The sequence below is a fragment of the Desmodus rotundus genome, chromosome 11 (assembly GCF_022682495.2).
Source record: "Desmodus rotundus isolate HL8 chromosome 11, HLdesRot8A.1, whole genome shotgun sequence".
NCBI classification, from domain to species: Eukaryota; Metazoa; Chordata; class Mammalia; order Chiroptera; family Phyllostomidae; genus Desmodus; species Desmodus rotundus.
The window spans coordinates 18,273,367-18,300,727 of record NC_071397.1 but is presented as its reverse complement, the minus strand read 5'-3'; the positions used below and the strand labels follow the sequence as shown (position 1 = coordinate 18,300,727).

The 27,361-nt window shown below is 44.9% G+C and overlaps 1 protein-coding gene across 3 annotated transcripts in view; it reads right to left on the bottom strand.

Annotated features, from left to right (window-relative positions):
• Positions 1 to 25,314, bottom strand: part of LRRC1 (leucine rich repeat containing 1) — a 136,654-nt gene extending 111,340 nt beyond the window's left edge. The window contains exons 1-2 of one of the 3 annotated variants that reach the window (XM_024558050.4): positions 24,417 to 24,491; positions 15,919 to 16,159 (exon numbers count right to left, since the gene is read on the bottom strand). In XM_024558050.4, the coding sequence (XP_024413818.1) occupies positions 15,919 to 15,975 (57 nt within the window). In that variant the 5' untranslated portion in view covers positions 15,976 to 16,159; positions 24,417 to 24,491. Of the gene's footprint in view, positions 1 to 15,918; positions 16,160 to 24,416; positions 24,881 to 25,217 lie in introns of those variants that run through there. The other 2 variants (XM_045193013.2, XM_024558049.4) reach the window with 2 other exon arrangements.
• Positions 25,315 to 27,361: the final 2,047 nt, after the last annotated feature.

The following is a 27,361-nucleotide window of genomic DNA, read 5'->3' as shown; positions in this document are numbered from 1 at the left end:
CTTCATTTGAAACAATTTTGTTAGACTGAATTGTGACAGCTGTCATATCAGCGTGCATTTTTTTAAAAACTTATCCAAATTAGCAAATTTTTGTGTAGCTATTTCAGTATTGAAGAGGGAAGAAAATAAGCAACATGCTTGGCATACTATGCTTTATTATTTCAAAAAAAGGCAAAAATGCAACTGAAACGCAAAAAAAGATCTGTATAGTGTGTGGAGAAGGTGCTGTGACTGATGGAGCATATCAAAGTAGTTTGTAAAGTTTCATGCTGGAGATTTCTCACTGAACGATGCTCCATAGTCAGGTAGACCAGTTGAAGTTGGTAGCGATCAAATTCAGACATTAATTGAGAACAATCAGCATTATGCCACACAGGAGATAGCTGACATACTCAAAATATCCAAATCAAGTGCTGAAAATCATCTGCACCAGCTCGGTTATGTTAATCACTTTGATGTCTGAGTTCCACATAAGTAAAGCAAAAAAACCTCCTTGACCGTATTTCCGCATGTGATTCTCTCTTAAACATAATGAAAACGTTCTGTTTTTAAAACATGCTGTGACAGGAGATGAAAAGTGGATACTTCACAATAACATGGAACAGAAGAGATCATGGGGCAAGCAAAATGAACCACCACCAACACACCAAAGGTTGGACTTCATCCAAAGAAGGTGATGTTGTGTATATGGTGGGATTGGAAGGGAGACCTCTATTCTGGGCTCCTTCCAGAAAACCAAAGGATTCATTCCGACAAGTACTGCTCCCAATTAGACCAAACGAAAGCAGTATCAAACAAAAAGCATCCAGAATTAGTCAACAGAAAACACATAATCTTCCATTAGGATAATATAAGACCACATGTTTCTTTGATGACCAGGCAAAAACTGTCACAGCTTGGCTGGGAAGTTCTGATTCATCCCTCATACTCACCAGACACTGCATCTTCAGATTTCCATTTATTTCAATCTTTACAAAATTCTCTTAATGGAAAAAAAATGTCAATTCCCTGGAAGACTGCAAAAGGCACCGGGAACAGTTCTTTGCTCAAAAAGATAGAGTGTTGGGAAGAAGGAATCATGAAGTCATCTGAAAGATGGCAGAAGGTGGTGGAACAAAACAGGGAATATGTTGTTCAATAAAGTTACTGGCGAAAATGAAAAACTGTCTTTTAGCTTATTTTAAACTGAATGAACTTTTTGGCCATCCCAATATATCTTGAAACACTGGTGTTTCTATTTTTAAAGCCAAATGCCAGACTGGAATTGCTGGGCTAGATTTTCAATTTTAATAGATACGGCTAGAATGGATTCCAAAAGGGCCATATCACTCACATGTCCACCACTGCCCTACATCTCAAAGGCATGTGTTTAAAAAGATAATTGCATTAATGCTTATATATCCACAGGCTTTCTTAGGAAAGATACACAGTAACAAAAGTAATAAAACAGCTTTTTCCTCTAAGGAAAAAGTACAGGCCTAGAAAGAGAAAAAGGAGAAGCCTACTTTTCACTGTACACTTTTTGTGTTGTCTTAATGTTTTACCATATCCATATCTTATACATTTGAAATATAAAATGCTCTTCAAAATATCTGTAGACACTTCCAAAAAATAAGTATAGATAGCCCCTTACTTACAGTGGTTCAACTTCGGATTTTTCAACTTTATGGTGGTACAAAAGCTATACACAAAATAAATTTCATGAGAGATCCAACACTTTATTATGAAATAGGCTTTGTTTTAGATGATTTTACCCAACTTTAGGCTAACGTAAGTCTGTTGAGTACGTTTAAAGTGGGCTAGGCTAAGCCATGGTGTTCAGTAGGCTAGGTGTATTAAATATACTTTCGACTCGATATTTTCAACTTACATGATGGATTTATTAGGATGTAACCCCATTAAACGATGTGAAGTTTAAATGCATAGAATTTAGCCTAAACCTACCTTACTGTAGATTCTAGAAATACAAAAATGAAGGCAGTACCTTCCCTCAAGGAGCTCTGAGTCCAGTAGAGAAAAAGACCCGTGTGCCAGATATTCACCATGCCAGGTGGCAGCTAGGATGCGCAGGGTGAGGATGCCCTCTGAGCTCACCCAGGAGTTGGTACTGCAGGTGAGCCATTAGTCATTCACTACCTGTGACTGAAATTAGGAGCGGAAACCTTAGGTGGGATTATGAGGTGACTTTTTTTTCTTCTGCCTCCTTCCAAAATGGGCATTGAGGTAGTCAGGGACACAAAATAAAAAATAAAAAATAAAAAAACTACCCCCCAAAATTGATTGTCAGTATCAAAACTATCAACTCAAATGAATTTTTAAACTTAAAAGTTGAGGCATTCATTCAAATTCTGGCTACCTCTTTTATCTTAATCAATGAACACAAAACTAACATCCTGAAATAATTTAAAGGGGAAGAGAGCTGGATTTTTAGAGGGCATTCAAACTGTTTCAGATTGTTCAGCATATACAAAAGCATTCACAAGAAGTAGTAAAGGAATCAGAAAGAACAGGAAAGATGGGGGTGGGGGTGGGTTCCCCATGTCCATTATCTTACTCTTTGGTCCTTATGAGGTTACTTTCAAAGAAATAGTTACGTTACAGTATATCCTAAAAAAAAGTTAAAATCTTGAATAACATACTTTAGATGCTATTTATATGTATTATAAAAAAGCTATATTCAAGAGCAATGACCACAAAGTTAGCTCCATTTTGATTTTGGTAAATTAAAATGATCACAAAAAGGCTTTTCCCTGATATTTACAGTCACTAGGCACTTAGAATTTCCATCCCCCCTCCATGTTTCTGTAGTATAAAATTAAAGGGCCTGTTGGGAGAGATATCAAGGGAGTTGATTTACAGAACATATCACTATATGTTCAATCATGTAATAAACACGGATTACTGTATAATAATGAGAGAACATAGACCCAACATCTACTTTGTAGTCCAAGCCTGAACTACCCTGAATGTAATTACTAAGCCAAAATTAAAGCCTCTTTCAATGAAAAACAGCTTCTGAAACTAGAATTGCATTAGACACACCTTCGTGCATTTGCCAAAGGAGCTCACATTATAAAAGCAAAACTCTCAATTAAAATTTTCAATGATTAGCAAGAAAAGAATGCAGAGTTATTCCACTTCAAAAGTTACAAAGGGGAGATAAAAACTAAAAGCAGCAACATGCTTGGGTACTCGTTAAACCTGCTTATATCCTGGATACAGGAAGTGTTTTGTTTTGACAGAACCATGGGCCAAAACCAAGGCATTATTTTTCAGTGCTAGCGTTAAAAACAAAAATAAAACATTTTACAAAACCCGGCCTGTCTTCCAGGAAGATCTAGAGTACCTTGGCCGAAACAAAAAGTTTCACGGGGAGGACTGTCTGCACAATAGACCTTGTCTCGTGTGTCTGTGGACCCAGGGGAAGGAGAACTTTACCCAGGTTTGCCCACTGAAACTGAGCCCTAATTTCCATACAGGCACAATGAGCAGAGGCCAAGTCACAGTCTGCAGGGTTCTGCAGCCTTGGCAGGCCAGCTCTAGGCACAACTGTCACCGCAGTCCAATGACCTGAGGAGGACCGAACCTGAGCTAGGCCTCAACACACAGCTCCTCCAAACAAGCTCAGCTGTGTGTGTGTGTGTGTATGCACACACTCACACGCAAGTACACGAGAGGAGGCACAGAGAACGAGAGAAAGGCAAATCTCAGGCTGCAGCCCATGCAGGGGCCCCCGGTAGACTAATTTGAAACTACACGCTACATCATAAACACCAGCATCAAAGAGAACAAAGGGGTTGCCTTCATCCCTGCACTCCAGATAGCACTGGACTCTAGAGCAGTGATTTGCAACCTGTGCGCTGCGCCAGACACGCTGCTGTGCCACAGGAATTTTTAAGACATGCACTACCTAACTGTTTCGTCAGTGGTCAGAGGCACTGACCTCTTTCCCTTAGATGGTCAAATAAAAAAAAATGACAAGAGACAACACAACAACAGCCATCCAATGTAAATGAATCAAAATTATACCTATTTTTTTGTCAGATTGGCAAATAATATTTTTTTTGGATGTGCCATAGAAGTTTGGTAATTAGTTTAGGAGTGTATGACAAGAAAAAGGTTGAAAATCACTGCTCTAGAGCATAGGAAAAAGTATAAATGTGAGTCTTATCCTCAGGGGTTAGTTATATTCTCCTTCTTGACAAATATGCCAGAAAGCCACAGTAGGCTTGGGGACCCCTACTTTCCACACACAGGCATTAACACAATGATATGTGCAAACAGAGCTGGGTGCTTTGTGTATAGCAGGGGCAGTCCTCATAACCACCATCCCTCGAGGGTTTCACCAGACGCACTTAAATCAGCGATTTTCAACCTTTCTCCTCTCATGGCATACATAAACTAGTTCCTAAAATTCTGCAAGACACCAAAAAATATCTATTTTTTGGTGATCCAACAAAAATAGGTATAATTTTGATTGATTAATAATAATAATAATAATAATAATAATAATAATAATAATAATGGCACAAGTATCTATCTTTTTTGCTCCAAAGGGAGTTTTTAAAAAATCAAGTGCCTATATTTGTATATAACAATTTCTGATACCAAAAATTAATCAATGAGATGCAACCTTATTATGCAGTATGACCAATAAGATGCATCTCTATTATAGGACCTATATATTTATATTTACAGTTCAAAACAGGGCATTCACACCAGACAGCTATTGTTGTGTGGGCGGTTATCATTTTTTTTATCTGACAATCTAAGGGAAAGAGATCAGTGCCCCTAACTAAACAGTCAGTTATTGCATGTTTTAAAAATTCTTGCAGCACCACAGTTGAAAATCCCTGACTTAAAGGACAAGAAAACTTAGCCTCAGAGATGTTAAGTAACTCTGAAAGATCACTAATCAATTACCTTAATCAATTGCAGGTGGAGTTAGGACATGGCCCTAAGTCTGGTGAACCCCAAAGCCCACTACACAGTATTTTTCACAGTATGGCCCTGGGACCACCAGCATCACTCACCTGGGCACCCACTAAAACTACAGATTCCTGGCCCCACCACCACCCCCACGTAATAACTCAGAATCTCTGGAGATGGAGCTCCAGGATCCTTATGTTTTAAAAGAGCTCGCCAGATACATCTGATCAAGAATCTAGTTTAAACCACCGTAGTGCCCCCACTAGTGACTGGCCAGAGAAAGGCAGCCTGGCCTCTGACAGACAGACAACAGGTACACACACACACACACGAGCTGGGCAACGGCGTGACGTGTGTATGTGCTGCTCTGCACTCGTGCCAGCATTCAACCTCGCACATCGCTCCTCAAAAGCACCTCTAGGGAACCTGTACTCCAGCGGTTCCTAGCCTGAAGTTTCCAGAACTCAGTAAGCCCAGAAAGATAATCATGCAGATCTCGAAGTCTATTTTAGTCTTTCAAAGGCCAATAGAAATTGTACATTTATCTCTAAAAGACTAAATAAAGGTTGAAGTAAAATGTCTTTTGAAAAGGAAAAATTTAACTGTTAGCCACTTAGCATATACAGTGTGTCTGGAAGCAAAGTGTTTATTTAAAGCCACGCTGAAAACGTGTGGGGACAAGTGTGACACACACCCACGCAGGCCGTGGTGTTCGAACGAGTGGGCGCCTCCTGTCTGGAGCTAGCTCGGAGGCTCCCTACAACAGAGGGTGCCAGTGCCTCACCTCCTTTGTGCACAGGACTGTGGTATTTCCCAGACTGATCCCTAACCTTACCCTTCACACGTAGTTCTCAGCCTGTCCCAAACATCAAGTGTACCTTTCCAAAGGAACAAAGATTTGCAGACACATGCGATGGTCAACATAAGTTATGTGTAGGTGCCCTGAAGATAAACAGCATTTTGAAATGTGAGTAAAACCCACTAAGTTATTAATTTGAAGGTCAACCATGTCTTTAGATGTGCAAACGCCTAAGCTTCACAACTTGTAATCACAATTCAGTCAATTCACTGAACTTGAAATCAAAGAGAATATAAAATTTTACTGACTCTATACCCAAAAAAGAACCTGACCTACATTGCTTTAACCAGCTAACTCGAGCTGAAACATGAACTGAAGTGATCATTTCCAGTACCCACCTGGCACCATAGTTATTACAGTATTATTGACTGTATTCCCTACACTGTAGTTCGCGTGCCTGTGACTACTTTCTAACTACCAATTTGTACTTCCTAATCCCTTCAATTTTCACCCACTCCCCCCTTTCCCCCTGACAACCACAGAAGTATTCTCTGTACCTATGAGTCTGTTTCTGTTTATTTTGTTTATTTTGTTCTTTAGAATCTGCATGTCTTCGTCTCACTTATTTCACTTAGCACAATACCCTCCAGGCCCATTCATGTTGCTGCAAATGGTAAGATTTCATTCTTCTTTAGGGCAGAGTAACAGTCCACTGCGTATATACACTGCATTTTCTTTATCCACTCATCTATTGAGGGGCACTTCAGCTGCTTCCACACCTTAGCTATTGTACATAATGCTGCAATAAACACATGGGTGAGGATGTCTTTTCAAATTAGTGTTTTGGGTTTCTTCAGATGGATATCCAGAATGCCTCTAATAACTGGGTTATACACCTGAAACTAATATAATATTATACGTCAACTGTGATTAAAAATGAAAAATTGTAAAAAAAAAGAAAAAAATGAACTGAACAAAGACAAGTAAATACAGAAAGAAGAGATGAGAAAGAAGCCTAAGGAAAGAAAATGCTGTAAATAAGCAAAAGAGGAAGCACAAATCAAGAAGAAATGAAAGAAACAAAAGATGGGCTCTGTGTATAGCAAAAAGGAGTAAGGATGCAGGAGTTTTAGAAGGAGCTGGCAAATGTTTTATCTCAATCTGCGGTTCATTTGAGCCACAGGCTTCAGATTACTATCATCTCCTATTAGCTGCCACAGAAAAACTAATTAGCTAGTTAGCTCTTTATCTTTAAAACCTCCATCCTCCAAGATGAATGGGATGACCAGGAAGGTAAGGTGTTACCAAGACGCTGGGATCCAACTCCTACCTCTTGCCACAGTCCTAGGAACTCCCACAGCGTTTGTACAGCAGAAAGTGAAAATGGGCGGCTCACACAGCCAAATTCAATCTACACACTTGATTCCATAGCCCACAGCCCATTTCTTAAATAACTGAATAAGGTGCCAACACTTAACAAAAGGGAGACTTCACATAAAAATCTTCATTTCCAGGGGAAAAAAACTGAGTGAGGCAGTAAGAGCAAGCCACACCCCCACCTGACAGGGTGGGGCCTGCAGCAGGTGGCGGCTGTCCTCTTCAGATGTGGCATGTGCCCTTCGGTTTGCCACAAGTTTGTCCATAACTAGACCTCCTCGTGTCATACTGCGCACCTGCCTGTGCCACCCGTGTGCCTGACTTTGTGGCTCCTGATGCACTGATCCATCCAATACACAAGGCTCACAGCTACAGGGCATCCTGAAACTGATGACGTCCACACCTACTGTGTGTCACCATCCACTCCCAGGTCCACCCTGGAATATGGACCACACCCAGCGCTGCTTCCTTTCACGCGTGTTCAACTCCAATGTTCCGGATCTAGCCATGACCTCTCCCATGGCCTTATCCCCAGTCTTTTTTCTGTGACCACCTACCCCTGGCTGGAACTCCCTTCTTTCTCTGCCTAAATAGCATCCCAAATACTTGCTCATCAGAAACTTCAGCTGACTCATAGCCTCTTGTCCTGCTCCCCTCTATTCTGTAGATGGAACCAGCTCTACAGTCCACCTTTCTCTGTCCTAGGCCTGTAGGATTGAGGACTCCAGAGAAAAAAAATGGAGGGTTGCAGCACCCAAAATTCACACCTACCCTGGCAATGCCCCATAGCTCCCTCTCCACCTTCACCACCCCAGAAGCACCCCTGTTCACCCTCCCCCTCCTTTCCTAGCAGACTGCCCTATCTCATCCTTCGCTGAAAACAGCTGAAGCCACCAGGCTTGCTCTTTTATTTATCCACATGCATCCTTTCCCTCGCTCCTCAAATTCTGACAGTGGAACCCAGTCACTCGAACTGAACACTCAACTGTTAACCTTGACCCCTGAAGCCACCAGACTCTCCATTTCCAATTCAGTCAACCATCAAAGCCTGCTCCTAGTTTGCCTCTCCATCTCCGACCTGGTTCCCTTTAAATCCATCCACGAGCTGCCACCAGGCTCAGCTCTCCAAATTCAAGCCTGACAAGATACTTCTGGATTTCAACTCTGTTGATGACACACTGCCACCTACAAAATAAAGGCCAAGCTCCTTAACCTGACGTTCATGCTGCCCTTGACAGCCTCTCCTTAAACCCCAGGCTTCCAACAGCACTTTGCTGTGTGGTGCCCCCTGCCCTCCACCTCCAGGACGCTTGTGCTGTCAGCTCCACAACCGAAGCCTCATCACATCTGCTCAGGTATCTGGTGCCATCACCAAACTCTGACACCTAAAGTCAGGGTCTGTCACTCACTCTTGCATCACCAGTACCGAAAAACACAGCAGGACTTCAATGCATGTTAGCTGCAGGAGGAGCTCAAGCCCGCCACCAGAGTGGGTCTACCAAATTAGCATATGGCATGAAAAAGCATCAGCCTATCAAATCTGAGCCAACCAGCCAAGTCATTTCCCATCTGACTGACCTTAGTAATAAAGAACTCAGCCTCAGTCAGTTTTCTCATCTGTAAAACAGGACTTTTAAAAACCCTCCCATATAAGGCTTACATGAGGACCAAACGAATTCTATTTAAGTGCCCCATGGTCCAGCTGGAATACCACAGGCAGTCAGTGAAAAGCTCCTGCTAGTTTTTTCAAAATAATAGCTAAGAGTTCATTCCGCTCTTCCAAGGGGAGGGTAGGTTATCCAGAGTGTGGGCAGCCCAGGCCCAAGGCTTCGGAAACACTTTCTGCCTTTTGGCCATTTTACTCCTCATTAACACCTCTACTGAGAGGCCAGAGGGAGAGCAGCCCTCCTTCCGTCAACATGACTAATGGTGTGTTATCTTTCTGGGCTACTGTTGACCCTCTGCCAGCAGGACAGGCTGACTCAGACAGCACAGCCCTGCCCCTCCCTCTCAGGTGGACACTAAACAAACGCAGTACGCCTGGGAAGCCAGTTCTGAGTCTGTAGCCACCCAGTCCCTCTGGGCAGGAGGCGCCAGGCTCAGACTCAACTAGCCTGCAGCTATCGATACTGCTGGCATGGGCAGACCCTCAGGATAACTCACTACGACACGGTGCAAGGAGAAATATTTGAGGGTTTATGCATCTAAACTACTGCACAAAAAATGAAAAAAAATTTATCAAGATACAAATATATATATATTTTTTTCAATGCAACAAATTTTTTAAGGATTTCCAATGTATAAGGCCCCAAATTCCTTAATGCCTGGAACAGAGACATATAAAGTAAGCCTCTGATGACAAAATATGGGAAACAAACAGATACACGGCTAAGTCAGACCCTAATAAACAGCATGAGAGTTGTGAACTGCAAGGGGCTAGAGAAGCACTAAGACTGGGCCATGACTGTAGATCTGGGAGGGCTTCACAGAGGAGGCAGCATTGGCAGTAAAGAAGAGCACTTCCAGCAGGGCACACAGCACGGATAAAGCCACAGAGGTCTGGAACACATGAGACCACCAAGTCATAGAAATTTAACTATTAAAAAGTACCTCAGAATTTAACCATTTAGGAAATAAGCATATGTGGCAATTTAATCTTTATAATACCCTATATGCTTATGTTTTTCTTCTCTCATAAAAATTTCTCACACGTAGTGAGAACAAAATCTAGGAAAAATGTGTACATGCACAAGCTTTTTTTGTTCCCAAAGAAAACTCTGAGAGAGAAATGATTCCTGCAGCAGACTTTTCCTGAGCAGATGGTCTCTGTGATTTTGGCAGAGGACAGAGGGTTCACTAGAGAGAGACACAACAACTACGTACTACTTGCTGACGGGAGAGAAGGGTGTCTGCAAGAACCAGGCAGGCTCACACTGTATGTCTCTCCCCCTTCTTCTTGCAGCAGACACTGCACCCCACACCTACTCCCAACTCCCTCATTCCTAGTCCTTGCCTTTCTTGCCTACCTGCCTCCCACCATTGGGGGGGAGAGGGGGAGGTGGAAACTAGGGCTGGCCCTGGGACTCTGTCTATGCTTTTCCTTAGGATGCCCCCCGTGAGGAGCAGCAGGAGAGAGGCCCAGGAAGTCCCACAGAAGTCACACCAGTGCCCACTGCCAACCTGCTAAGCCAACCCTAAAAGCACACTCTCCTAAACCCAGGCTTCCTGACCTGGGAGACCACTAGACACCTCTTTCATTGAAGACAGTTTAGGTTGAGATGTGTGTTATCTGCAGTCGAGAGTACTCCAAACCCCCAGTGAACTGAAACCACAGAAGTTACCTGACACTGCTCTCCAACCAAGTTTACTTGGAACCTACACCTGAAAATTGAAATAAAGCATTTTAGAACATATAAATCTTAAAAGACTGCAACAACTGCACACCACACTCAATAACCCTCTGCTCTATTTATCTTACAAAATGTCTTTACATACCTTTTCTTTTTAAACAGTAAATTATTAAAGAGGGGTGCAGACGGGTAAGGCTGAAGAGTAGGGGCTGGATTAACTTTTCTCCTGGCCCCTGGGTATCTTCAGTGAACCACGAGTTCCTGTACCAGAGATGCAGGGCATAACACTTCCCCCGTTCCTCCCCCTGCATTTCAGAATGAAGTTAGTTATATTGAGAGTCAGGTATGGGAATAACCATAACATGATACTAGGTAAGGTGAATCTATTTTAAATTGCTTATTTTCTATTCACTTAATCTTGTTAGCATTCATTTGCAAAGGTATTGGCATATGCATAGTTCCAGAAAGTACATGAGAACGTCTTTATAATACTGACATTTAGTCAGGACTAATAACCGTCTCATCAGCTAATTCTGTGATACCATGCTCTGACAAAAGAGACACTGTACTAGCTGAATAATTATAAGCAGGATTATAATGGGGGCCCTGCTATGATAAAACCAGTGCTCATTATATTCAGTAAGACTTTCCTCCTTTTCCCAAACTCCTTCTAAGAGTGTACAAGGATACAGCTATAAGCTACTTTCTAAAGGTAAAAAATCCAGCACGAAAAAATGGGTGCCACTAATCTTCTTTGACAGATTATGCTTGAATGAGCACATTAATATTTATTTGGTAACCCAACTCTTAAAATAATATTTCAGCTCAGCAGTCTTCTCCTTAATGATGCAAAACTAACCCAGGCGTCTTGGGTGTCTCTCTATTCCCTTTCACAGAGCAGACACGCCCCTGGCTCATCAGGTGGCTTTCGGAACAGACAGCATGGTCTCCCCAAGTGTGACCTGTGGTTAGGAATAATGGCTCTTGAACCAAACCACATTAGATTGACCCCTAACTCTGCTACTTACTAGCTGTGTGACCTTAGCTAATTAATTTGTCTCTGGGTCCCAGCAGTATCCTCAATGGTAAAATAAAGCTGTTTATGTGAAACGAAGCTACGACTGCTGTGAGGGTTACATGAGCTAACCTGAGCTAACCTGAGCTAACCTGAGCTAACCGTGGGAAGAACAGCACCAGGCGCGCTGCTCGAACAACGTCTGCTGTCTTTGCTGTAATTATCATCACCCAGGCTTCCTACCCTCAGTTCTAGGTCTCATGAAAACGTTCACCACGCCCCAACTCTAGTGCTTACCAGTTCCTACACTGTCATATTCTCCTTTGCCAGTCCTCCTTAACCAGGTAAATGGCTCTGCCATCCCCAAAGTTGATAAAACCAAAAACCTACATCCAATACATCATCTTGTTGACTTTACCCCCAAGACATATCTCATTACCCACTGCCACCATCCCAGCCCAAGTCACCATCAGCTCTTCCTTCTCTAGAACCTTTCGATAAAGCCTCCTCTCCAGGTCTCCCCACTTCCTTCTCTTCCTCTCTGCAGACTAGTCTCTAGCCAGCAGGCATAGTGAACTTTCTAAAGCACAAATCAGATACCTTATGAGCTTATGACCTGCCCCCTTACTTCAACTGACCAAAAAAAAAATCCAAACTCCCCACGGGGTCACCAAGCCCTGCATACGTGAGCCCCACCAACATCTTCCCCTTGACTTCCGACTCCTTCCCTGTCATACCAAGTGCTCCAGCCACACTGGCCTTCTTTCTGCCTGCATACTCGCCAAGTCCCCCCTAAGCCTTTACAAGGACCCCTCCACAGTCACACAGCAGCCCGGCCACCATCAGAGGAAATGTCGCCTTCTCAGACAGGCCCTCCCAGAGTCCAACCAAAACCTCCCCGTGTCACTCCCTATTGCACGTCCCTGATTTGGTCTGGTTTTTATACACAGTTTTCATCCCTACCTGAAATTCTTATTTGCTTATCTATTTACTGGCTGTCTCCCTCACCTAGAATGGAAGCTCCATAAGGACAAGGCGACACATCTGCCTGGCTAAACAGAACCACTCCTGAGTCACAGCCTGCACTCTATGAGTGCGTGAGGTGAACAGGGAGGGAGGAGGGAGGGTCTGCGAGGATCCACAGACATCTAGCCCCAGTCCTATCCTGAATGATGCTGCCTGGGAAGCCTGACACCAACATCTAGTCAGGAAGCCAACTATTCAGCAGAAGGCTGTAGCCTCTGATCCTAATACACTCCTTGAGAAGTCACCTTAGCCTGCCATTAACCCATACCTAGTCTTCATCATGGGTCCCCAAGCCACCTAAGCTGCCACTAACCCATACCTATACTTAATCATCAGTCCCCAAGCTAAGTTTCCCAAAATACAGTCTCTCAGGTACTTGAATAAACCCAGTGATAATTTCAAACAGTCACCTCTGATTTGCTTGAATTCATTTAAAAAGGAGACAAGTTCTAGTCTCCTTTTTTGGAGGCTACTTGCTCATTTTACCTCACTTCTGAAAGCCAGGAAAATGCAACGGACACAGGGGAAAGAATTCAGTGTTCAAAGGTTGTTGGGGGACGGGACGGGGGGGGGGGGGGGGGGGGGGGGGCGGGTCCTGCATTAACCAAAGAAAATCTGCTAATCTTTTCCCCTTAATTGGCTCTGGGAATCAACAACTGACCACAGGAGGTTAAGTATTTGGAGCAGCTCCTCCTCATTATCTAATCCTTGATTATAATGATTAAGCCCAGACTTACAGTTCTACTAAACCTCAGCAAGCAACCTCACAGAGTACGTGCACAAGTGAGAAACAGTCTCCTAAGATTAGTGTTGGGCATCAAGTTATAAAAATTTTGTAAAATTTCCATCCGAAGTCAGAATTCAAAGGAACCTTGAACATCACTGACAACATCCCTCCATCACTCAGATACGGAAACTAAGGCTCAGGAGATTGTGTGATCTGCTCAAGGTCACAATGCTGGTGTGGGACGGAACAGGGACGAGAACCCAGGGCTGACTTCACTCCAGCATGATGCCAGCCGCACCTGCAAGCACGGCAGAAAGCCCAGCTCTTCCTGGAGGCATCTTCAAGCACTCACTGATAGGTCTGGCTCAAACCCATTTCTAAATCCACTCCCCAACAGGGCTGGAAACTAGCCCAAGAATGCTGCTCAATATATATATTAAATGTCTGCTCTGTGCCAGCCGCCCTGGGAGGCAGCAGGAATGCAAAGAAAAGGTGTGCAGCTTTAAGGAACTCACTTTGATGGGGGATGCAGATAATTACAGAGCAGTAAGAGTAATGACACAGATGTCCCCAAAGACCAGAGAGGAGGTAAGGGAAGACTTCCCGGGTCCCACGGGATACAGAACAATGTGCCAGGCAAAGAAGTAAAGAAAGAGAAACTGACAACAGACAAAGAAAAATGAAGACTCAGAAGCAAGAAACGATACGTCAGTAACTAAGGGCAGCTAACTGTTGCTGAAGCACAAGGTTCAAGCTGGAGAGAGAGGTGGAGATATGGTGGAAGATATGGTAGAGGACAAAAATGCCACCAGGTTTTACCCTGCGGGTGGGGGAAGCCAGTGCAGCAGGAAGCTGTGCCATCATATTTGTCTTTTAGAAAGATCACTCTGACCAACTATTGAGGAAGGATTTGGAGGGCACAAGAATGAAGGAGTTTGAGCCTCTACCATAAAATGTTCGAGAATGGTAACAACAATGATCAAATTTTATTGGGTACTCTCCATATAAAAGACACTGTTCCCAGCATTTTATACATAGTAACTCATTTAATCTTCACATACCTTCATGAGGTAGGGACTATTATTGCCTTCTTTTTGCAAACGAGCAAACTGAGGCACAGTGAGGCTGAGTTACTTGTCAAAGGAGTCAAAACCTAGAGGTTAATCTCCTAACCATTAAACAAACTTTCTCTTCAAGCAAAACGTTCAGGCCTCGACCAACACGTCACTGGAAGGGACAGAGGGAGGGGATGATCCCCGCAGGCATCACAACAAGTTAATGCCCACGCTCATGTCCCCCACATCCTGCACACTGTCCTGCCCTTCTGTCCAGAAACTGAACAAGTCAACCCACAGTAAGGGCCTCTGCTCCATAACACCATATGACCTCACAAAAGCTCCCCGTCTGCGGTGCCTGTCCTCCCCTACCTAGTTCATGCCCCGGCATGCATACGCGTCGCAACCACGTTACTCATGCCCACCAGCACGTACCTTTAGTGAAAACCTGCTTTCCTGACCCCCCGAAGAGCCGACCCCAAGAGTCTTCAGCAACTCTTGGTTGGTAGACCCCTATGGCCCTGAGCTACATGAAGAATTTTACGATGCTAAACTCCTCTCCCCAACTAAAGAGTGCAGGCTACTTGAAGGTAAGAATTAGATGTCCGACTTCCAAAGACTGGAACAAATAACTGATTAACTGATGAAAGCCTACTGAAAGCTTGAACAGGCTTATGAGAAAGAGTCACGGTCAAGGATAAAGGAAGCAAAGGTGACAGAACCAGACTCCAGGCCTATTTTTCCAGCCCCCAGAAAGCTCTCAGGACTCGGAGTCCGGAGTTGGAGATGTAACAGCCCGTGTTTTCATTTTGCCTTGACACACCATTTCACCACTTTAGACCCCGTCCCCTTAGCTGTAAGGTAGGTAGGTTTCTACAGTCTCTAGGCCTCCATTCAACTGCTTTCTAAAAAACCTCTGACAATCTACCAACACCTGTTAAAATTTGTAAAATGAATACCCTTTCATCCAACAATTATGCTTCTTGAAGTTTATTTATCTTGAAGAACCATTTGCACAGGTGTACAAAGTAGTATGTACAAGGACATTTAATCCAGTGTGGTTCATCATTGCAGAACATTAGAAACAACTTAAGTGCCCGGCAATAGGAGAAGAGTTCGATAAATTAACTGCGGTGCAGTCGACACTACAGCACCAGCACCGACATCGATACACGCTGACTGGAAGCTGTGCCAGACACGGTGCGAAGTAAAACAAAAAGGCACGTGGCAAAGCAATTTCTAGAGCAGGAGTCCTTTGTTAATTTTATTTCTTTTAAATATTTTATTTGTTAATTTTTAGAAAGAGGGAGGGAGGAAGAGAGCGAAAGAAACATCAATGTGTGGTTTGCCTTTCTCACAGCCCCAACTGGGGACCTGAACCACAACCCAGGCACATGCCCCGAGATCTAACCGGCGACCACTGGGTTCACAGACTGGCACTCAATCCACCGAGCCACACCAGCGAGGTCCTTTGTTAATTTTAACAATAATAAATGTATGGTGGTGTGTGAACAGAAAAAAAATCTAAAAGGATACATTCTAAAATTGTTCATGGGAATCAAGGAGAATGTCACTTTTTAAAAATTGTTTGAATTCTTTTAACCATCCAACACAGTAATGAGATAAAAACAAGGCCATACCATGGTCCAAAACCGGGCCACTTGCGCTAACAGCATGAGCCTCAGGGGTCCCAGCATCTTCTCAATGACATCAAGAATCTTCCAAATCAAGTACAGCAGTCAGTGCCCAGGTCACACCCTCAGAGGTTCAGAAACTACTTTCTGGCCTTCACAACTGTTCTTCAGACTGGAGCTCCTAGTTTCCACCTCAAGTCAGCTGCCGGTCCCTCCTGATGACCTTTTCCCAAGAAGTGGGTGAGGGCTGCAGAAAGAAAAGTGACTAGAGTGGTCAGGGGCGACAGAGTCCTCTCCACCTGGCCGTACTATCCAGTAAGCAGCCTGGAGCACGCTGTAAGCAGGTGTAACACCTCCTTCTACCCACCAAACGACAAATCCACTCCTTTCAGTTCTTGGAAACAGAAATGTCAAGTCTCTTCCAACTGAGTCAATTTCTCTTACATCTATCAGTTACAGCCTAGATAAGGGAATTCTTAAAAATAATGAGAATAAAGAATTTTTAAATATTCCATCTTCAAGCAGATCAAAGTATTTTACACTACACACACACACACACCCCATTAGATTTCTAAAATAACACGTGCAACAGTAAATTACCATTCCTGTCCACTAAGTAATACCCATGAAAAAGTAAATGGACATCCAGAAGTTTCTTCTATGCATTTACTAAGATCTGGCCCATGATCTCATCACCCCTCCTAACTATCATGTGAAGTAATGGCCAAACACTTCTAGCCCTGAGTTCCCAGGAGAGTCCTCCAGTAAGCAAACCTTCCCCAAGCAGAGAGAAGACTGCAGTGCACACTAGATTCTCACCCGAAAGAGCACAATGCCTCTGTTCCATGGCATGGGAAGATCATGGTTGGGATTTTTGTCATCATGGCTAAGAAATGTTTACACTGCTATTTCTGACCGTCTTGTGTAACTATCAGCTATGCTTTACCCTCAAAATTTCAAGTCTGTGGTAAAGGATCCTCCTTAAGGAAATCCCAAGTACCCACTTATCACAGTACAGAGAAGCTGCAAATTCTGGCAGCAAGGATAAGGCACTGGAAGGTTATGAGGAGGGGTTGAGATAGCCCCTTCTCGCTAGAAGCCACTGGGGAGAAGGAGGCAACTGTGGAAGCAGGCTCACTTTGCTAGTTTACCAGCATGACTCAACTCTAGAAAAGCTTTATTAAGTGAATAGTTTTACTTTTTCTCAAAGAATTGAGGTATTGATTTAAAAAGACATGCCAGCAACGAGTTGATTTCCAAGTTACTCTAAACAACAAAAATGGCCCAAGTATTAGTCTTTTAAAGCATCAGCAGAAGATAAAACTAAAGTTCATGATACAGTACACACAGTATCATGTTACGCAGAAAAACAGAATCCACAAGGTTACCAGTGTTACTGTGAGTACATTTTTATAAACTTGATGACCACATCCATCTGAAACCAAAAATAAACAAACTTTTCCCATCCACAGCACATCTGGTTGTCCATCTGCCACCCAAGTCACTCCTACATAAAAACTTGCCAGGCTTGGCCCTGGTCGGTAGCTCAGTTGGTTACAGCATCATCCCAATACACCAAGGTTGCAGGTTCAATCCCCAGTCAGGGCACATAGTAGAAGCAACCAATGAATGCATAAAGAAGTGGAATAACATACCCTGGCTGGTTTGGCTCAATGGATTGAGCACCGGACCACAAACCAAAGGCTCACCTATTCAATTCCCAATCAGGGCACGTGCCTGGGTTGTGAGCCAGGTCCCCAGTAGGGGGCGCATGAGAGGCAACCACACTTTGATGTTTCTCTCCCTCTTTCTCCCTCCCTTCCCCTGTCTAAAAATTAAAAAAAAAAAAATCTTTAAAAAAAATAAGTGGAATAACAAATCAACGCGCCTGTCGCTCACTCGCTCTCTCAAATCAATTTTTTAAAAAAGAAAAAAAAACTTGCCACGGGTTAGGGAGCAATTCACAAACTGAATACAGACACACCCCATAATCAAGGAAAACATGTCCACAAAAATGAGATAAATGCTTCATACATAGTGTCGCCCAAGGATTGATAAAGTGCCTCAAGTGGTTAGCACAACACGGAACATGGCACAGAGAAAGCACTGGACCCAAAACTCCCTACGTTAGCACCTTGGACAAAGCCATCCCCCAGCTATCCTGCAGGTGCTGTTACCCTTTCCTCTGGCCTAGACCACTGCAGCGGGCTCCTGACATGTCTCCCTGACACCACACTTTACTGTGACCCAGAATTCTATCTCTGACACAGACATCTAACTGTACCGCACCTCTGCTTACACACCATCCATGGGCCACCGCTGCCCACAGAACATCTCCTTAGCAAAATTCCACCACTCACATACACTCTTCTTAGCCACATGGAAAGAGCTGGTTTTAGCAACAGTGACATGCTTTTCCCCCTCCTTTCAGTCTAGTGTGAATGTCACTACCTCCAAAGCCTTCCCTCAGCTCCCCAGAGAATGGGAGATGCCTCAATATTGTCACTGGAGCCTGCAGAGGCTCCCTGCTCAGCTGTCACACTGCCAGGCCACCTTTCTCCCAGGTGGGCTCCCAGGTTTTGAATGCACACAGAGCTGGAATCAAAGGCTCACTCCAGAACTGACCTTGACCAAGTTTGTTTGTTTGTTTGTTTGCTTTGCCTTATTTTTTTTAATCTTTTTTTAATGATAGTTTACATTCAATATTATTTTGCATTAGTTTCAAGTACACAGCATGGTGGTTAGACAACCATCTACTTTGCAAAGTGGTCCCCCTCGTACTTCCAGTACCCGACTGGCATTTTACACAGTTATTAAAGTGTAAGTGACTATATTTCCCATGCTGTACTTGACCAAGCTTCTTAAGCAAGCCTCTTGAATAACTTTCTTAAATAAGTCTGAGTTTCTGCATTTGCAAAACTGAAAATATAATGGCTCAAGTGAATGGTTATTCAGTTTAAGGGAATAACAATTTATGTAGAGCACTTAATACAATGTTTGGAGCTCAGTAAAATTTCAGTAAGTGATGGCTATTACAATTATTATTAATACGTAGCAGATACTCATTAAATGTTTCTTAATCAAAGCGACTCCTAAGTTTATAACTTCTCTAGGTCTGTTCCTCACCTGTAAAGTGTAGAGGAAAGGAGAAGGGAGGGGGCAGGCATGTAGGAAAAGAAGAGTCATAAAAGAGCCAGAAAACAATTAAGTGCTAAACTGTGTAATAACAACAGTGTATCTGCGAAGTGAGAACTCTTTCCCTAACTTGAGACATGAGTGATCACCACCATAAAGGGAAAGCACTCTCTTGGACTCTCTTCCTCCTAAGCTGTCTTAAATTATTTTTATTGCAATGTAATTTAAGTATGTCCAAACATCAAACTAGGTGGGTCCTCCCCTATGCTTAACTCTTATAAAACCATAATGTGAAGCAATTTAAAAATCTGGTAAAAACCAATAAAAGATAACTCAACATTTATTTAACCTGACAGATGACGGTGATGCAGTTTTACAGGCATGGGCACGGCACGGCTGCTCACGATGCACTGAACACACCACCACCTCGGGGCAGGGTCCCTGAAATTCCGCATGGCTACCCCACCAGGGGCTCTGTGAGCCCTTCAGCTCGTCATCACTCTGTGAAACCTTTGTTCACACAACCTCCAGCCAGCGTTTGACCCAAACTTGTGATTTCTGCAGTAAGTCCACATTCATTCTGTTCCCCTTCGCTACAAAGGAGGGCCAAATCAAACATGGACACTAAAATCTTACAGTCCTACTCATTTGTAAAGTTATCCAGATATTACAGAATCTATTCTTTTCTTAATTATTTCTAAAAGATTAAAAAATTTAATTCTGGTTTTAAAAAATGAATTACAAGCTCCCAGGGGAAAAAAGTCTTCAAGCTCCAGTTTAAGAAAAAGAAACGTTTTACAATAAAAGTGTCCTGCCATAATATCCAGAAAGACCTTAGACATCTCAGACCCAACTGTGAGTTCTTTGCATGCATTATCTCTTTAATCCCCCGAAGAGCGCGATAAAGTGGGCACTGCCATCGCAGGTGAGGAAACCAAGGCTTCGAGAAAGCATCCTGGTGGTGGAGCTGCTAGGAACTGATTCTAGCACCCGCCCTCTCTGCTGCTTCACAAGCCCTAAAAGCCTCAGCAGAAGACGGCCAGCAATGAACAGCAGGAATCCAGGGGAAACCAGCCAGGTGGGATGGAGAGGCTGAGAGAGGACAGATAGCATTTTGAAGGGAAAAACGACAGGACTTAGTGACAAGATGAATGGCGAGAAGGTTAAGTCCATGAACCTGTGAGACCGGAAGAATGGCTGCCCCATCCTTCAGAAATGAAACTGGTGGGAACAGAAGCCAGGTTAGGAGACAAGGCATGGTGGGTTTAAGGCAAAAGGGACTTATTCCAAGTCGGGTAGATTCACAAATATTATTTTAAAAATGTAAGGAGGTCAAAAGTGTCAAACGCAGAAGAGGCAGAGAACAAAGACTGGCAAGAGAAGAACACTGCACTCACTGACTGACTTCACGCCATTACTAAGTTCAACGGACTGGTGTGCAGTAGGAGTCAGCCTGCGGGACGGGGAGTAACAATAGCTAAGAGACTGCAGACCTCCCACAACACCGTGGAAGGACTCGTTCGAGCTACAGGCATGTGAGTACCTGCTATGTACCAGATATATACTGTCCAAGGTTGGGCCATGAACGAAACGGCCCTGCCCTCAGGGGGCTTACGTTCTAGCCGGGGACACAAGAAAAAGTAAACAAGCATATAGTCTGGAGTTAGGTTTCAGTGAGTACTCTGAGAGCTAGGAAAAAAGTAATAAAGCAGGATATGAGAAAGGATGGGGAAGACACAGGTGTTTGAAATAATATCATTTGGCAATCATGGAAAGGACTTTAATTGAATTCTAAGAGGACATAAAGACATGAAACCAGTGTTTTTGCCATAAAGGTTGAAAGCATTCACTCAATATATCTGCGGCCCACTACACTAGGCACACATATCCGAAGGTGTTCAAGAATCAGTGCACACTGAGGGGGAACTGCTGACATCAGATACACAGAAGGAGTACAGAAGGGAAGGTGAGGGTCTTGTAGAGGAAGACAAAACCACTCCACCACGAGATGAGCTTTACTTCTGGCGTCATGTCTAACTTGAATATTTTCTGAGCACATCAGAAAAGCATAGATGCTAGAGTGGTGCTCTGCTTAAGGAAAGAGAAAGAAGCAGAGGAGGATTTGTGTTAGACTCAGCAACATTCATTCAACAGATAAACAGCCCCCTGTTGATTAAGCAGAACCTACAGGGTGCTAGGCTCTGTGCTCTCAAGGGTGAGCAAAAACATGGGGGCAACTCTACCAGGTTCAAGTCTGACCATCTCTGCTAATACACATCCCGAAGGGATGGAGCTGGGGAAGGCAGAGAGAAGCAGGAGGATGGGAAGGGGATGGTGAGACTATCATCCAACTGGGGCAGGCTAAGGACGAGTGTTCTGAACCTTGCCTACAGAACAGCAGCACTGAGAAGCTATCATGAGGTGGAACCACCGCTGAGGATGGTTGGTGCAGGTTCAAGAAAAGGTCAGAAGATTATGTAAGTAACCATCAAGTTTGATAACTGTGGTGCCTGCTCCACCCTGCAGTTACCACATCTGTACCAAAACCATCTGTCTCCCCACAAAGCTGTGAGCAACTCATAGGAAACATACCTTCTTTCATCTCTAGCAGATAATGAAGGGTCAATAAATGTTTGATTGAGGCCCAGCTTTAATGATGACTAAAACGGTTCGATGGGTATGAGGCCAGATGCCCACTAGGCTGGACAAAGCTGTTATAGTTGGTGGACCCATGTACAGGAGGACAAACAGCCTATATCTGTACCAGACCAGCTGGACAGACCTGAAAAAGTCACTTCAATTCCGAGTCTCAATTTGTAGAATGAGGGGGTTGGAACAAATCAGAGGTTGCAGACTTTTCAGTGGAAAAGAGATGCTTTTCATTAAGCAGAAGCCTGGAGAGTGTATGTATCTTTGCTGTTGAGGTAGGGTTATAGGATCCCCATTTTGGCTGTACTTCCAAACATATTACAGAGAGAACATGCAGCCAGTATGGCCACCACCACAAGAACCTTGGAGATTTTTCAGCAAGAGAGGCCCACTGGTGATGTGGCAGGTAAGGAGACAGAGGTTGGCGGAGGGGGCAGGGACAGCAGTGAGCAGTGCTGAGTCATAAAGATATCAGAGGTGAAAGATCGGATGGTCCGAGGAAAGACTTGAACTGCGAATGAAATAGAGAGCAGGCTGACAGCTGGGGCTGCGGGGTGGGGGAGGGAGGCAGATGTTTGGGGGGGAACCAAGGAAAAAAGAAAAAGAACTCATGGACTCTGACAACAGTGTAGTGATTTCAAAGGGGTGGGGGGTGGACGAGGGTATAGGGGGGATAAATGGTAATGGAAAACAATTAAAAATGAACTATTAAAAATAAAAATTATTTTTAAAAGTTTTTAAAAGAATTATCTGTGTTTTCAAGGTGGTGGTTCATATCTGGCTTGCATACTCCCAGGCCCTCAGGCGGACAGTAAGTCAAGGGGAGAGAGATTTCGTACCACCTGAAAACTATAAAACTAATTTAAGAGCTGTAAGAGAGATAACCACCCATAAGACCACCTTTAGCCTTTGAAAAATGTGTTGATTTACTGTATTTACAGAGTGCATCGGACTGTGTTTTGAGGTTCTCAGAAGTTTCCATTTAGGATTAGTAGAAATCACTGACATTTCCAAAACCCATAATTCGTGTTCCAAGTGAAATCCCCACCGTTACAGGAAAACCCACAACCTTTGCAGAGGGGAGTGAAAAGCCAATCTAGTCAAAGAACATTTTCTAGTTATACAAAAGGAAACAAACAAAAACACCACAAGGAGCGCTGAAACATTTCAAGTTGAACAGCTTTTTACTCGATCTTTAATAACTTGATTCTGAGGCCCTTAAAAGTATTAAATTACATATTCTATTGAATATATTTCTGGCAACTCACACCTAAAACTTATTACAATTCAAGGCAGTAAGTAAGCTCAATTTAGGAAAGCTAAAGGCCAGACAGAACCCTGAGTTTGAAAGTGCCTGCAAAATAAGAAAAGCTTCAGAGACCTGGATGGCTTTTCTGCTTCTAAGCTAAATAAAGCCTGGGGGGCTTTGCAGAGATGCTAGTGAGGATAATCCCTATGATTACACACAGCAAAGCATCCAACCAGTTCCACACGGACCAAGGAAAATTAATCCAAGAAGAATAACAACACTTGAAATACTGAGAAAAGCACCCAGTTCTGCTTTTTAAAACTTAACTCTGTCAGCTCTGGAGACCAGACCAGGCCATTCTAACAAGTCAGAACATTTGAATATTGAGTGTTTCTGTGACGTCTTGGCTTTGTGTTAACTAAAGGACAATCAAGTTATGTGCGTTCCAACGCTGAGGGCTTCAAGTCCTCTCCGGACTCGCAGAGGCCTCCCTACTTCCTGCACACCTTTGGATTATTGCACACTGACTTCCTGTACATCACTGGATTCGGGATACCTTCCTCCTTAAGGGTTACTCAAGCTAAGTTCCCGAGGCAAGCTCCAAGGTTAAGTTTGCGGTCCCTGACCCACCATTAAAGCAAACTGGTTAATTTACATAAAGCACACCACTGCTAGGGAACCAGCCGGCGGGCTGAGTGCGGCCGCTGCGGGAGAGGGGTCTGCTACGCGGGCCCGCGGGGAAGAGCCCTGCTGGCGCTCACGGCGGCTGCTTCCACACAACAGGTCCACCAGGGCAGGTCCAAGCGGTGGGCACTGGGCACCTGCCCCAGCTCTCCAGGTGCAGCTCTCCTGCCCCCGACCCCCACCCCCTCAACCTCGCGGCCGCTCGGGGGGCTAAGGTAGGCCGGCCAAGCTACAGGTCTCCCAAGCACTATACACCGCAATAAGGCCCGGAGCACATTCCTCGCAAGATGCACAGATAGAGCGGCTCCCATGCGCCAGCCCACCTTCTCCAGGACCTGCGTTGGCCAAAGAGGAGGCACTCCCGGGCCAGTGGTTGGGAGCGGGGAGCGGCGTTCCGGTCCTTCCAGCAGGAAACAGCCCGAGCCACCTGGCTCCTTACCTGCCCGGGCAAAAGTGCCAGGTGTTAGTACCTAGGCGTGTACCTAAACTACTTATCTGCTCAGAATACTTTCCCAAATCGCACAGGCTCTAATAACTAAAAAACACCAAGTCGATTTGTATAAAATGAAAAAAACTTTCACGGGGCGAGGGGTGGGAGGGAGTAAAAGGAAGAAGCAGGTGGATGCAAGTAGAGGTGGTTCCAGTGGGACCTGCCGGCCGGATCTAGAGGTGACAAGAGGACAAGTGGAGAGCGGAGGGGACAGAAGAAGGGAGAGAAGAAGGCAAGGGCTGGTCAGGCTCGGCCGCGCTCCATCACGGCGGCGCTCAGGTGAGGCCGGGCACTCACCTCCGGCAGTTCGCGGAGCTGGTTGGCGTCCAACAACAGCTCCTCCAGGCTGCGGGCGTAGCGGTAGATTTCCTCGGGGACGTAGACCAGCGAGCAGTGGCGCTTGTCGATGGTCTCCACATGACGGTTGCACCGCCACAGGGGGATGCAGTGGAACATCGCCGCCCCCGCCGCCGGGTCCCGAGCCGCGGAGACCCGGGCTCTGAGCCCGCTCCGCCCGGCGGCTGCGCTCCGCCCGCTACCCACACCGCGCTCGTTGGCTCCTGTGCTCTCTCGCTCCTCGCGCAGACCTTCGCGGCCCGAAACGCTCCCAGGAACCTCCGGCGGGAGCCACAGCCTCGTCCCAGCGCCCCGGCCCGCCAGCCGGTGCGTCCCCTCCCACCCTCCAGTCTCCGCGCCGCGGCTGCTACTGCCGCGCGGAGCTTCCTACTCCCTGGCACCGCGCGACTGAGCATGCGCGCTAGTGGGCTCGCGCCGAGGGCGTTACCCCACCCGGGGATGCTCCGCTCCGGGTTTTCCTGGCAACCTGGACCGGGAGAGGGTCGTGGATCCCTGAGGACCCAGGGCCCCCAGGGCCCTCTGTTGTCCTCCTTAGACTAGGACTTGAGTCTCTGGCCCTCTGACGAAGCCAGACTGCGCAAGAGACTACTGCAAAGATGAGGCAGGGGAGAGGCAGCCTGAGAGGAGTAGAACAACTTTGATTTTTAGTTTTACTTAACGGGCTCTCCTCTGTCTCGCGCGCTCCCCTTCCCCAAAACAACTTTCCCTTCCGGGGTCAGGCTGGACCGCCCCGAGGCGTACCTTGTGCGCAGTGGGCGCCCGGAGCTACGGAATGCGGCGTGGTGAAGAGGCGTCCCCGCCGCCCTGGCTGCTGCTTTCTTAGCTACTTGTGTGATCGCTGTTGACAAAGCCCCAGAGTGTGGGTCCCGCACGGCGGCCGGGCCCTGCCGTGCCCTCTGGTCCGCGGGCACCGCCTGCAGGCTGTGTAACCTAGGAGCACATCTTCAGTAATAATTGTTTATATACATAGCAAAGGAAATCCCCATGCCACCAAAAGCATAGGAGAGAGCCTAAGAGATTCTCATAGGTGGGGATGTACCCCAGCAGGGGCTCAAAGGTAAAAATGAGCTGGCAAAGGTGAGTTTCTGAGCCCGTTCTGCCTGGCCAGATGTTTGGCTCTTGACGTGTAGTCTGTGCTGGTGTGGTGGTAGAAGCCGTGGGAGGTGATGCAGATCACGCGGGGACTGCGTGGTGAGCATCTCCATCCACCTCCTGTTGTCTGCACCGACACCCAGTCCCTTGCAAAGGGTATTTTGCAGTCCAAGAAACAGCTGGGAGGACCCTAGAGGGAATGGATAATAACGACCATTCTTCGACCCGGATTCATACTCAAGGACAAGGGCCAGAACCTTAAATTGCCCCTCTGCCCCTATAACTCTGTATCACACTCGCAATCTCGGAATAACAAAACTGGCTCTTTCAAAAGGGGTTGCCCACCAGATCAAAGCCAATCACATTGATGGATTTGTGACTCTTCTTCTGGCTGCCCCTAGTCCTCAGACTTTCCCCTTCCAGTATACTCAAATACCAGGTTTCACCTGTCACCTTTGCCACCCTCATTTCCGCCTCCTGCTGCCAAAGATAAAATCTACAGCCACCGAATCTGCACTTCTGATGGAGACTGAAAGTTGAGCATGCTCAGTGGCCAAAGTAAACTTTGGTCTGAAACACGTTTTCTTTTTTTGTTTTTTGTTTTTTGTTTGTTTTGGCAAGACATATGTGTCTTCACAGACTCTCCTCTTAGTTCCAACTTTGCACAGGACAGTTCCCACCACCACCACTCCCCGCAGCCCCCGCAACCCGACCGTGAGTAGGAGGAGGACTCTTCATTTCAACTCTACTAGAAAGGTATTGCTACCCAAGCATTATCACCTGAACTCTTTAAACTCAAGCAATCCCTAAACTCAGTTGCCCTACCCCCTCACACTCTCCTTTGCTTGTCCTTGTGTGATTCCTCCATTCTCAGGAAAGGTTATCTGGACTTTAAATCTTAGCCACTCTTTTTTCATTCTTGCATTCCAGAAACCTGCTTTGTACCACCTTTAGCAGAAAGCTGTGGCTCCTGAGAGTCTGAGTCTGCCATTGTAGTAAGCAAGCCACTGACTTTGCAAGTTTTTCAAGTGCAAAAGGAAGGAAGGGAAAGAAAAGGGAAAGGAAGCCTCTGTTATCTTAATCTTCTATTGACTTCCAGAGAGTATCACACCAGATTATTTTAATAGACACCAAATGTGTTTTAAAGATGTGGCTGGTCTTTTTAGAATTAGAATTTCGCTAAGCATTCTCTGTGTGCCTCTCCATGGTGCTTACACTTCCTTGTGCTATGTTATCACCTTGATCCCAAGGAGACTGTGACCTCTTGGAAACCAGGAACAGTCTCACTTGCTTTGTAGATCCCTGCAACTACCACAGTGCCAGATGCACAGTATATGATCAGCAAACCTGTGCTGACTCTACGGAAAGTCAGTGGCAGAATTCTTGACTTCCTTCGTTTCCACGGATCTGCCAAGACTTTGAAACATTAGTCTGGTAAGAGAGGGGTAAAAATGAAAACACCTTGTCAGCTGAAGAAAAGGGAATCAGTTTTTTCATCCTTCTGAAGAATAAGTTTTCCATGTTGATATAATTTCTAGTTTCTTTCCCATATACAAATGAGATTTTTACAGAATGTAAACAAAATTTAAAAGATCATCTAAATCAGTTTCTTTTTGGATAGTGCAATTCATTCATGTTCAGTGCAAACCATTTTTCACAGCCTTTGGGGCTAGAGAGGTCTAGCTTTGAAATTTGGCTCTGTAGAATTGGACACATTGCTTAACTTTTATAAAAGGAGGACAATGGTCCATGGGTTATCAGAATTAAAGGAGATGATGTAAGTAAAATGCTTA